This window comes from Rhinoraja longicauda, chromosome 8 (genome assembly GCF_053455715.1).
Source record: "Rhinoraja longicauda isolate Sanriku21f chromosome 8, sRhiLon1.1, whole genome shotgun sequence".
In the NCBI taxonomy this organism is placed as follows: Eukaryota; Metazoa; Chordata; class Chondrichthyes; order Rajiformes; family Arhynchobatidae; genus Rhinoraja; species Rhinoraja longicauda.
This window is the reverse complement of record NC_135960.1, coordinates 21852815-21865785: the sequence shown is the minus strand read 5'-3', so window position 1 is coordinate 21865785 and position 12971 is coordinate 21852815. Positions and strand designations below refer to the sequence as shown.

Sequence of the window (12971 nt, the reverse complement as noted above, 5' to 3'; positions counted from 1 at the left end):
ATTAATGCAAAATTCTATCAGGAAATGTAAAATACCACATATCCGTAATGAACCACTTCAAAGGCATGCAATTATCTAGGTGTTGGTGCACAAGGGACGGTTTTCACCCTGGCTTTTCCTTGTCTAATAACAGTCCCCAGAGTGCTGCAACCTATGAATATCAACTTATCTTTTCAGCTCATTGTTGTTGAATTATTTCAGAATTTGGTTCTGCAAATGCATAAATCTTTTTCACTACACTAGAAGCAAACTGTTACAACTTTGTGATTGAAATATATTGAAAGGATGCAATAATTTCAGAATTTTCTGCTTGCGTTAGTACTTTATTACAAAATATGCTCCTGATTGTTGATCACTAGTTTAGATTACTGTATTGAACAAATCTGTGGATTAGTATTTTGATCATTGCTCTTTTTTTTAGTAATTTTGTTCCTTTGAAAAACAAAGTATATATGCTTCCATTATATTTTAATCCAAACCAGTAGAAATGACAGTAAAATTCATGCATCCAAGCCCTTAACTTGGTAATTATTCATTTAATATTGTGATTCATACATTTACTGCTTATTGATAAATAATATTTTTATAATGTATTACTCTGGCATCTGCAGGTCAACCACTGTGTATAACTATGAGGCAACATACTCACTGCAGGTTTAGCTTAATTGATTTTCTATTTCACAAATTAATCTTGCAAAATAGGTAATTAAATCATGTCATATTTCTAAGATTTAAAAGATGATTGGCTGTTGGACCTACAATGGTGAATAAATTTGCAGCCACATCTCACAGAATCTAAATATAATTCTAACAATAGACAAACATGCATCTGGTGAAAATTAAACGATTGTTCATTGCAATTGAGGTTGACAAACACAATGTGAACTGGATACTCAGGGGCTAACAATTTGGAATGTAGAAAATGTATACTTGAATCTGCAATTTTTTAAAGAAAAAATGAGCAGAATATTTTCTTGGTTGCATTAATGAGAGGTGGGAGGTGATTCATCTCCCCTGGTTTGTATCATCGCTGATCTTGATTTGCGATGGTATGGTATGCAACAACCGATCACTATCTGGCACCCAGTGTCCAGAAGTCCATGTGTATGGACAAGGATGGTTGCAGTCTTCAGTGTGATTAAATAAGTCATCAGCACAGACCATAAACTACACTTATCCATAAGACACTTGGGTAAGGCACAGGAGAATATCACTTCTTGTGCCAGCATACCACTGTATGAGTTGCTGGCATTAGGAGTAGCAAAAATCTCAGTAAAAATGAATGCACAAAACGGAATTGGAAACAAAAATAGAGGGATTAAATAAGAAATAGGGATGCCATTGCCACAGCAACAGATTGCCCATCCTTTCACTTTTCTTTGATGTTTGGTGAATGGATTTCAAATATATTGTTGGGCCGAAGGGCCTGTTTCCACGCTGACTATGACTCTATATTCAATTGGCATGAAGTACAGATTCATCTTGTTGCTCCACAAAATGAGAAAAAAAAATGTGGTAGTCTGTGACCGTGAATGATGAGCACTGTGAATATATCTGTTTAATTGGAACTAATGATGAATACAGACACAAGGGTCATCAGATTCTGGAATCTTGCATAGACACAAAGTGCTGGAGTAACTCAGTGGGCCAGGCAGCATCTCTGGCGGATAAGGATAGGCAATGTTTCAGGTCAGGGCATCTGCTTTACTCCCTTCTATGGTGTAGTTTATTTAGTTGCTTCTTTTTAGTAGATGGGAAAGCCAGTAGTTTTATTCTAATGAGTAATCGGGCTGATGTAAAAAGATCATCCTATTGAAGGGATTAAAGATGAAGGAATGGCTGTCTCCTGAAAACAGAGTCACGATAAATGAGTCATTTTTTAAAGTTGACATGCGATGACCAACGCAGTGTTACAGGGTTCAGTACTAGATCCCTGACTTAATAAATAAACAAGTTAAATTAAAATTGTATTGTACCCAGAATTGGTGGCAATACAAAGGTAGCTTGGATCTTATAGAAACTTACAAAATTCTTCAGGGGTTGGACAGGCTAGATGCAGGAAGATTGTTCCCGATGTTGGGGAAGTCCAGAACAAGGGGTCACAGTTTAAGGATAAGGGGGAAGTCTTTTAGGACCGAGATGAGAAAGTTTTTTTTCACACAGAGAGTGGTGAATCTGTGGAATTCTCTGCCACAGAAGGTAGTTGCGGCCAGTTCATTGGCTATATTTAAGATGGAGTTAGATGTGGCCCTTGTGGCTAAAGGGATCAGGGGGCATGGAGAGAAGGCAGGTACGGGATACTGAGTTGGATGATCAGCCATGATCATATTGAATGGCGGTGCAGGCTCGAAGGGCCGAATGGCCTACTCCGGCACCTATTTTCTATGTTTCTATGTTTCTATGAAAGCAAATTGTAACAAGGATGTAAAAGAGATACAGATAGATTAAACTTGCAGGCAAAAAATTGGCAGATGGGATATGATGTTATCTAGTTTGGTTGAATAGAAATGGAGAATATTATTTCATGAAGAGACACTAACATATGCAGGACAGAACAGATACATCTGGATGTCATAGAACATAGAGCAACACAGCACAGGAATGAGCCCTTTGGCCCACAATGATTGTGCCAAACATGATGCCTAGCTGAGCTGTTCTCAGCTGCCTGCACATCATCCATATCCTTCTGTTCCTTGCATTGCATGTGCCTGTCCAAAGAGCCACTTAAACACCACTATCGTATCTGCCTCTACTACCATCCTGGCAATGCGTTCCAACCCCCACCCACCCTCTGTGTAAAAAAACACGTGCCCCGCACATCTCTATTACCCCCATCTCAAACAGATATTACAAACAGCAGAGGTCCCAGCACAGATCCCTGCGGTCACAGACCTCCAGCCAGAATATCTACATTCCTCCAAAACCTTCCGCCTTCTATGACTAAGCCAGTTCTGAATTTATATGACCGAGTCATCGTGAATCCCTTACATCTTAATCCTCTGGATCAGCCTACCATGAGGGATATTATCAAAAGCCTAACAAATGTCTTCTCACATAAAACATCATGAATGGATAGCAAATAATTAACGATGATGATGACAATGATGTTACGTTATTGTCACTTTATTGTCACAGCTTAGAGCAGTGAAATTCTCTGCTATTTTGAAAAAGATAAATGACATGTTGGATTTCATTGCAAAAGGGATGGGTGATAAAAGGAGAAAAGTCTTGTAAGTAAATTAATTGTAGTGGCCATTTGTGAGAGCAAACTTGAAGCCCTTATTTAAAGAGGGGTATATTCACATCGGGTTCAGTACTGAGAAGGTTCACTTTAATTACTGGGCTGAAAGAGTTGTCTTGCGTGAAAAGCTTCAAAGGATTGAGATGATGTCTGTTGAAGTTTAGACGAGTGAGAAGTGAACTTAATTAAACATCCAGGATTCTGTCACAGCTTGACAAAGCAAATGGTGAAAGGATATTTTCCCACCCAGGAGAAAGGAGAACAGGCACAGTTTCGGAATTATGACAGATTGAGGAGGAATTTCTCCATATGGAAGGTTGAAATCTTTGGAATTGTTTCATTGCAGAGACCTACGAAAGCTGAAACCTGGAATATATTCAAACCCAAAGTAAATTCTGTTTTAATAGGTTAGCCAAGGGTTCTGGTGAACGAGCAGGCAGGGGGGCTATGGAGCTAAATTTGCACCAGCCACAATGTAATTGAAAGGATGATCAGGCTCTCCTGATGTGATTTCTTATGGTTTACATGAGACAGATACTCTCTTTTTTTTTTTTTTTTTTTTTTTTTTTTAAATTTATTTATTAGAGGTTAAATACATCAATGTACTTCACATATATCTTGTTACAATCATTGTACCCCATAATTTTATGGCTTTAAAAGAAAAATAGTAGAAAGAAAGAGAGAAAGAGAGAGAAAAAAAAAAAAAAAAAAAAAAACTTTTATCACGCAAAAGGAATCCACCAACTCGATAGTTTTCCGTCTCCCCCCTACCAAGGCCCGAGGTACTCCTCCACCCTATCTTTGTAATAATTCTATAAATGCAGACCACGTCTGATAGAAGCGTTCTGATTTTCCTTCCAGGCGGAGTCTCATATCTTCCAGATGTAGTGTTTCAAACATAGTTGAAATCCACATATTTAATGTTGGTATAGGAGCATTTTTCCAGAATTTTAAGATTAATTTTTTTCCTATTATTAAACCGTAATCAAATAAATTCTTTTGATACGCATTTAATTCCGAACTACCTTCTGTCATTCCGAAAATAATCCATTCTGGCTTTGGTGTCATTTTTATTTTAAACACTTTTGTGAAAATTTCAAAAATTTCAGTCCAAAACTTTTGAATTTTTGTACAAAAGATGAATGAGTGCGCTATAGTAGCTTCTTGACAATGGCATTTATCACAAATTGGTGAAACGTTAGGGAAAAATTTATTTAATTTAGTTTTTGAGTAGTATAATCTATGTATGATTTTAAATTGTATTAAAGTATGTCTTACGTTAATTGAGCATTTGTGCACATTTAATAAGTATTGTTTCCACCTTTCAGTGGAAATTTTTATGCTTAGTTCATTTTCCCATTCACCTCTAATACCTTCCGTTGTTGGTATTACTGCATTTAGTATAATATTATATATATGTGAAATTAAATTTGGTGATTCCGCCTTTGTATTCATTACTTCATCTAGTAAGTCTGATGGGACGTTGTGAAATTCATGCGCATGTTTTTTCAAATAATCACATATTTGGAAATATTTAAAATACTGATTGCTACCCAGATTGTATTTTAGTTGTAATTGTTTAAATGATAATAGTTTTCCCGTATCATACAAATCTCCCAAAGTTTTAATTCCTACTCTTTCCCAATGTATGAATGCTTTGTCTATAATCGAGGGTTTAAACAAAGGGTTTTTAGCAATAGGAGATAGGAGAGATAAGTTTCTTAATTTTAAATTGTGTTTTATTTGTTTCCAAATTCTGATTGTACTATGTATAATTGGGTTTTTGTTGTAGTTTGTGTTATTCACCGTCATTGGTGAAAGAAGGATTGCACCAATATTAAATGGGGAGCAATCCTCTTTTTCCATAATGATCCATTCCGGTTGATGAAGAGCGTTATCCAACAATTGAATCATGTTTCTAATATTTACCGACCAATAATAATACATAAAATTAGGGAGTGCTAATCCCCCTACTACTTTGGGTTTATTCAGGTGTGATCTTTGTATTCTATGGGTCTTATAATCCCAAATAAAATTTGTAATATCTGAGTCCAATTTTTAAAAAAACTTTTTGGGTAAATATAGTGGGATTGATTGGAACAAGTATAGAATTTGAGGTAAAAAAATCATTTTTATGGCATTTATTCGACCTATTAAAGACATCGGGAGGGTTTTCCAGAATTTAATTAAATTATGTAATTTCTTAAGTATAGGGTTATAGTTTGCTTTAAACATGTCTTGGTATCTTCTAGTAATTTCAATGCCCAAGTATTTAAATTTTCCCCCCGCTATTTTAAAAGGAAATTGTACGAGATGTATAGAATCTTTCGGTTTTATTGACATGATTTCACTTTTACTCCAGTTTATTCTGTAACCTGAAAATGAACCGAAATCCTCAATTAAATTTAAAATATTGGGTATAGTGATATGAGGCTTTGTGATGTACAAAAGTACATCATCAGCGTATAATGATATGTTTCATTGCAGAGACCTACGAAAGCTGAAACCTGGAATATATTCAAACCCAAAGTAAATTCTGTTTTAATAGGTTAGCCAAGGGTTCTGGTGAACGAGCAGGCAGGGGGGCTATGGAGCTAAATTTGCACCAGCCACAATGTAATTGAAAGGATGATCAGGCTCTCCTGATGTGATTTCTTATGGTTTACATGAGACAGATACTCTCTTTAATCAGGCAAGAAACTTATGGCCCTTGTTGTAATGCTGAATTTTGAAGGTTTCACCAAACTTGCTCAGCTCATCAGCAAAGGGCATTAATTTATTTTGGAGGGGGGAGCAGAGAAGAGTATTGAGCTGTCATTGTTGGGTTGCTTTCAGAACTGTTTTGAGGTTTCTGACATCTTTTAACACCAACTATAAGAAAATTACTCTGCTAAGGCTAAAAACCATTGTGGTAATATCAGGGCAGATCATTCAATACAGTGTAAGTTTTTTGATTGTTATTGGTTGACCTTGGTTTGTGATCTTTCTGTTTATACAAAACAGAAGAGTAAAGGGAACTAAATGGAGGTACCTTTAACGTAGAAAAAATATAAAAGAAACTAAGGAAATGGCTGAGGTTTTGAACAAATATGATGAGCGTTTGACGGTACTGGGCCTCTACTCGCTGGAGTTTAGAAGAATGAGGGGGGGGGGACATCATTGAAACTTACCAAATAGTGAAGGGCCTGGATAGAGCAGATCTGAGAAGGCCTACCGGGAGGAGGTGGCTGATCTGGCACTCTGGTGTCAGGACAATAGCCTCCTCTTGAATGTCACTAAAACAAAGGAGCTGATTGTGGACTTCAGAAGGGCTAAACATCCAAGGACGTACACGCCACTGGAGATAAATGGGTCTATTGTGGATAGGGTGAGCAGTTTCAAATACTTGGGAGTCCGCATCGCAGAGGATCTGACGTGGGCAACGCACATTGCCGCACTGGTGGGTAAGGCTAAGCAGCGCCTTTACCACCTTAGACAACTGAGGAAATTCAGAGTGTCGCTGAGGATCCTTCATTGCTTCTACTCTGGGGCTGTAGAGAGCATCCTGTCCGGCAACATTACAGTCTGGTTTGGGAACAGCTCTGCCCAGGACAGGATGGCCCTGCAGAGAGTAGTGCGTTCGGCAGAACGCACCATGGGAACTACACTCGTCCCCCTGCAGGACCTATACATCAGGAGGTGCAGATCCAGAGCAAGCAAGATCATGAGGGACCCCTGCCACCCCAGTAACGGACTGTTCCAGATGCTACGGTCAGGCAAACGCCTCCGCTGTCACGCTGTGAAAACGGAGAGGATGAGACGGAGCTTCTTCCCACAGGCCATCAGGACTGTCAACTTTGATAACCCCAGAGACTAAATTTTTGTCGACACTTTTTGTGCTATGTTTAGTAACTTATTAACTTTATTTATGTGCTGTAACTGTAATTCTTTTTGTGCACAACCCGCAGGCATTGCCACTTTCATTTCACTGCACATCGAGTATGTGTATGTGACAAATAAATTTGACTTGACTTGACTTGACTTGGAGAGGATGTTCCCACTAAAGGGAGAGTCCAGGACCAGAGGTCATAGAATAAAAGAATGTACCTTTGGGAAAGAGATGTGGAGGAATTTCTTTAGTCAGAGAGTAATGAATCTGTGGAATTCATTGCCAGAGGCAGCTGTGGCAATGGATATTTTTAAGGTGGTAATAATTGACAGATGTTTGATTAGTACGGGTGTCAGGGATTATGGGGAGAAGGCAGGAGAATGGCGTTGAGAGGGAGAGATAGATCTGCTATGATTGAATGGCAGAGTAGACTTGATGGGCCAAATGGCATAATTCTGCTCCTATCACTTATGAACGTATTTTGATCTGACATAACAATAGAAATCAGAAACAGATATGCCAAGGGTCAAGTGGGAATAAAGGGCATAAAAGCAATTTATAGAAATGGAGGAAAACTACTGGAGGAATTAGTGGGAATAAAATATAACTGTTGCCCTGAAAATGATGGCCTGCACCCTTGATTCCAAAGAGAGATCGCCAAAGAGATGGTGGAAGTGATTTTCCAAAATTTCCTCGATTCTGTAAAGATTGCACTGTACAGGAAGATTGGAAATGTAACCGGTCTTCAAGATAAGAGAGAGAAAATAGGAAATCATAGATCAATTAGCCTGACATCAGTCTTGGAAAATACCCAGAATTTTTAAGGTTACAGACTACTTAAAACAGTTATGATGTGATAAAGCAGCGACATCATGTTTTTACCAAAGAAAAATTAGATATAACAATTTCATGGGTTTTTTGTGGTTATATCTAACAGTGTAGATAAAGAAAACTAATGAATTCAATATCTACCAATTTTCATAAAGTCTCACACTACAGTGAGATTTCCCGGTCAGATTTTGATGTAATATGTTAGTTTGGGTAAAGAAAGATAGTAAACAAATGACCAATTACCTAGGTGCTGGACCACATCCATTATAATGAGCCTCCTTGAACATTCTTCAATCTGAAACGCTAATCTGACCACTTTTCTTCAGATGTGGTCTGATGAATATTTCCAATATTCATTTTATTATTTCAGATTTCCATTATCTCCAATATTTAATTTAAAATAAATAATGGGATTTTATCTTTTCAAAACTTTGTAGTAGTGAGTAAGATGATGCAGAAATATGTGATATATCCCGGTTAGTTGATATAGATGCCAAATGATGGTGCAGAGTGGATGTAACTAATTTGTAAAAGAATAATGATGGGTTACCTGAATAGGAAAGAAAGTGACAGTCATAGAGAGTCATACAGTCTTACAGCATAGAAATAGGCCATTCGGCCTGACAAATGGGGTATAATGTGGGGAAATACATTCAAAAGCAATTATTCTACAGATGCTAGAAATCTGTAAGAAAGAGAAAATGCTGGAAATACTCAACAGGTCAGGCAAGACCTGTTTCTTTCCCCATTCATGTGTGCTTCCAGTATTTTTCATTTTATGCAGTTATTCACTTAGGAAGAAAGTATGCAGCAAGTTGTCCATCTCTTCAAGGGTAATTGTCGCATGGTAGACGGTGACTTTGGTGCAATATTTGAGGGTTTTTTAAAATCTCTGAGCAAACATTCCTCATTTAGTAGAAGGCTGTAAAGCTGTGCTGGTAAAAGGTTGGAGGTGTCTTCCTTCACTGACATTTGGCTCATAGAACATAGAATAGGACAGCACAAGAGCGAGCCCTTCAGTCCATAATGTTTGTGCTGAACATGATGCCTAACTGAACTGATCTTATCTGCCTGTACATGATCCATATCCTTCTATTCCCTGCATTTCCATGTGCCTATCCAAATGCATTTTAAACACCCCTATTGTATCTGCCTCCACCACCACCCCTGGCAACGTGTTCCAGCCCCTCACCATCATCTGTGTGAAAAACTTGCTCTGCACATCTCCTTTAAACTTTTGCCCTCTCACTTTATAGCTATGCCCTCTGGTGTTGGACATTTCCAACCTGGGAAAAAAGGTCCTGACTGCCTACCCTATCTATGCCTCTCACAATTTTGAAATCTCTTTTATCCGAGGTTGTGAATCTGTGGAATTCTTAACCCCAGAAATACATGGATATTCACCGAGTGTATTTAAAGTTGAGAGCAGAGGATTTTTGGACTCTCGGTGTTTAAAGAGGAGGAAGATTAACAACATCAATAATGATGATAATCTATATCTATAATGTACCTTTAAAGTACGAAAATGTCCCAAGGCATATCGCAAGAATATTATCAAACATAGTTCAAAATTATACCACATTATAGGACCCACCCACTCAGAAAAAAAGAAATTTTATGGTGTGACATGGAAAAGGAAAGAGAAGGAAAATAGAGAGTCAGACACAAATATCTTTAAAGGTTTACATCATAACAAATAGAAGTTGTTGACCTAAAACATTAGCTCTACTTCTTTATCCACAGAAGCTTCCTGGGTATCTCCAGCAGTTTCTGTTTTATTTCAGTTCTCCAGCATTTGGATTTATTTTTGCTTCTATTAAGATTGTAGATGTGGCGAAAATTTCAACGATAAAGCCAGACAAATCCATTGAGTGGCTCGAAAACAGAGAAACAGATTTTAATAATCAAGAATTCCCTCACCACGAGCCAGTAAAGGTCAGTAAGTGTAGGAGTAATGGGTGATCAGGACCTAATGTGAATGATGATATTGTTAGCAGAGGTATCACAGATGGGGTGTAGGTTTTGACAGAAGATCTAAGCCAGAGGCATAGGTGGAGTCAGTCAATGTTACAGAGGTGGAATTAGGGACTGGATCAAGTCGCAGAGTGGATTGAGGCAATTAATCAGTTGTGATCTTGGTAAATAGCAGAGCAGATTTGACAGGTTATGGGCCTGTTTTTGGGTTATGGGTTATGTTTTTTAGACATCTTCAGATACACAGATATTGTTCATTCTGATCTTTATGACACCATTGCTCTACCTTTACCATGTCACAGCTACTATAATAGATGCAATTTTATATTTAATGGTGCAAGTTTTATATTTTCAGTTATAATTTTTAATTCAGAGTAATGTACAAATGCATTGTAATATCATGCACGCTGGGCACCAGTGCTTCCTTCTCTCAATTGAGTGATACAATAGCTTGCAAAATGAAACAACCCTCCAAGGTTTGTATTGAAAAGTACTATTTAGCACTTATATACATACACACGAGAGATTAGATAATGCTGGACAAATGCATTAGCACTCACTGGAAGCCACAGTTCGGTTATATATATTAAAAAATAAACTCGTAAATATGTATCATTTTGCACATTTTAGGAATTCAAATCGTTAGGGCATCTGATGTAATTCCTGATAGCCTCAGGCCACTTTTGCAATTTTTGTGAACTCTTAAAAACATATCGCATCCATAATAGTCTAGGTTGGTTCGAGATTTTGGCACAGAATAGATCCAGTTTCAGATTTCTTCTTGAAAATCTATATGTCTGGCTGCGGAATTAAAGTGACAGGCGTTGTTACATTCTCAGGCTAGCCGAGGATTTAAATCTGCGTGCAATTTATGCAATTATCAAAATGGAAATTAGGCGCTTTTTTTTGGTCTCCAGAAGTCTACTTATAATTTAAAGCAATTTGATTTGAAACTTTGTGGGAAAGGATGGAACAAAAGGCTGGCTCGTTGAAAGGAAGGGCATGGTGTGAAGCATTGAACGTCTTATCTCCCGGCTGCAGCTCTGTAATTCATTGCAATGATAAAGCACCACAGTCGAAAACATTACAACACTGACACAATCCAAAAACGGATTAGATTCTGACATAAGCTTATTCAAAAACTAATCAATCAACTCCTTGCTGGAACATCAGAGGCTAGTGCATAAGTAGAGTGCTTAATCTTCGCAAGTTGTATTACTGAATTACCACCGAGCGCGTTTTTGAACAAAATAAAACACGATTGTCGCTTGCATTCGAGGAGTCTCTGGAGGCTGGATTTAAGCAGTAGCAAGGAAGTTCGCCAATATCTTCAGACAATTATTTTCTTTAGACGCCACTCGAAATTCCCAAGATTAAAAATAAACATTGACTCGCGTGAGAGAACGCTGAATCGTGACCCCAACTTTCAGCAAATCCCCGCAATCCATTGGTATCCATTAAAACGCAAAAAAATAACCCGCACGGTTCATCGTTCTTATTCGTCAGTATTATACGTTCAGTGAAATCATTGTGCTGACCCTTCTATGATGATAAGTTCTTGATATTAACTGTGCACCATACACCTAAGCAAAGTGTAAGACGCAGTTTAATAGGAAGCACCAACTGCAACAGTTACGGTGAAGTATTTAACAAGGGGGCGAAATTCACATCAACTCAGCGGACGAAGTAATCGCCAGCCTGCGCCAAGGTTCGGCCACTCTGCGGCAGCCGACGTTCATCCCACACTAATACAAAAAGTTCGTAAAGAAAAACCATGCACAATTGCCACTCACCGTATGCAAAAGACATTGCAGCAGAATAAGGAGGAGCGGATGAACCGAGTACCTCATCCTGGTTTGTTTTCTACGAAGTGACACCTCTCACATATATCCAGTGTTGGGGACGGGTTGGGACAGGAGAAGAGAACCCAGCCCTGCACACAATAGATCGAAGAACGTGAAAGAGCAGGGGAGAAGGTCAAAGAACACGAATAATGGGACATGGCATTTCTTGGCTGAAACGACTTGAAATGAAACCTTCATTAATAGCAACGGGGGGAATTACTTAAACGGGGTTTAACTCGCGGCCAATCTTACCGTCACTGTTCCAATTTGACAATTGCTCTGCCTTTTTAAGTGCGGCTGAAGATTTGAAACTCCCCACTGACTTTAAATCTGCCTTTGCTCCCCACACTCCAACAAGTTAGCTAGTTGCATCCCGTCGCCCTGCACAGTCGGTCCTTTAGTTAATTATGCACTCGGCGGCCAGAGAGTTGGTTGGTGATTTTTTTTCTTTTCTTTCCCCACTCCTCGGGACTCAGGCAACCTTGGCTGAGATTGTCCATGAGAATGAATCCGTGCAGCCCGGAGATGTTGGCGATTGCCACTTGCGCTTCAGTGCCTTTCACAAGCGCCACGTGGTCGCCTTAAATTGATCAGAAACCAACAAAAAAATATGAAACCACTTACTTCAGCTCCCTCCACCAGTCTTCAAGCCCCTCTTTGCCCCGGCTCGAATCGAATGATTTATGACCCCTGCAGTTTAACCTGACCTACCCAGCATTTTGCTAGCCCGCCCATAAAATATAAATGATATATGTGCATAAAATAAGAGGGGGGAAAAAAAAATCAACCTTAATCAGCGATGGGCGGTGATCGGCGGACGAAGTCTTCCAGCAAATCTCCCTGTTGGGAAGTGCTGAAAGTACTGGTGCAGCCCGCTAGAAGGGACGTCTCAAAAGATGAGCAGGGTGCTTGCTGCAAATACAAAGAGGGAGAGGGAGCGCGGAGGACAGGTCGTTGTTTATAACAAATCTGCCCATTGAGCAGACAGTGGCTGGCGTGTGGTATTCCTCACTCCGCGAAAGAGCAAAAGGAAACTCCGCAAATATTTCCTAATCTGATGGAGACTTTCTATTTCACGCCGTTTCAAGGGGAGATGGAAGGAGAGAGTCGCCACGGTTTGCGGGTCCACACCGCTTCCTCGCGATTTCTGCGTCCCCACCAATTGCGGGGTTCAGCTGGTGTTTGGGGGGTGTTTTTCATTTATCGAAAGGGA

At 39.0% G+C, this 12971-nt stretch overlaps 1 protein-coding gene across 3 annotated transcripts in view; it reads right to left on the bottom strand.

Moving 5' to 3' along the window:
- Positions 1-12661, bottom strand: part of nxph2a (neurexophilin 2a) — a 103842-nt gene extending 91181 nt beyond the window's left edge. Inside the window, exons 1-2 of one of the 3 annotated variants that reach the window (XM_078404419.1) lie at positions 12547-12661; positions 11708-11847 (exon numbers count right to left, since the gene is read on the bottom strand). In XM_078404419.1, the coding sequence (XP_078260545.1) occupies positions 11708-11764 (57 nt within the window). In that variant the 5' untranslated portion in view covers positions 11765-11847; positions 12547-12661. Of the gene's footprint in view, positions 1-11707; positions 11848-12010; positions 12265-12382 lie in introns of those variants that run through there. The other 2 variants (XM_078404416.1, XM_078404418.1) reach the window with 2 other exon arrangements.
- Between the last annotated feature and the right edge of the window lie 310 nt (positions 12662-12971).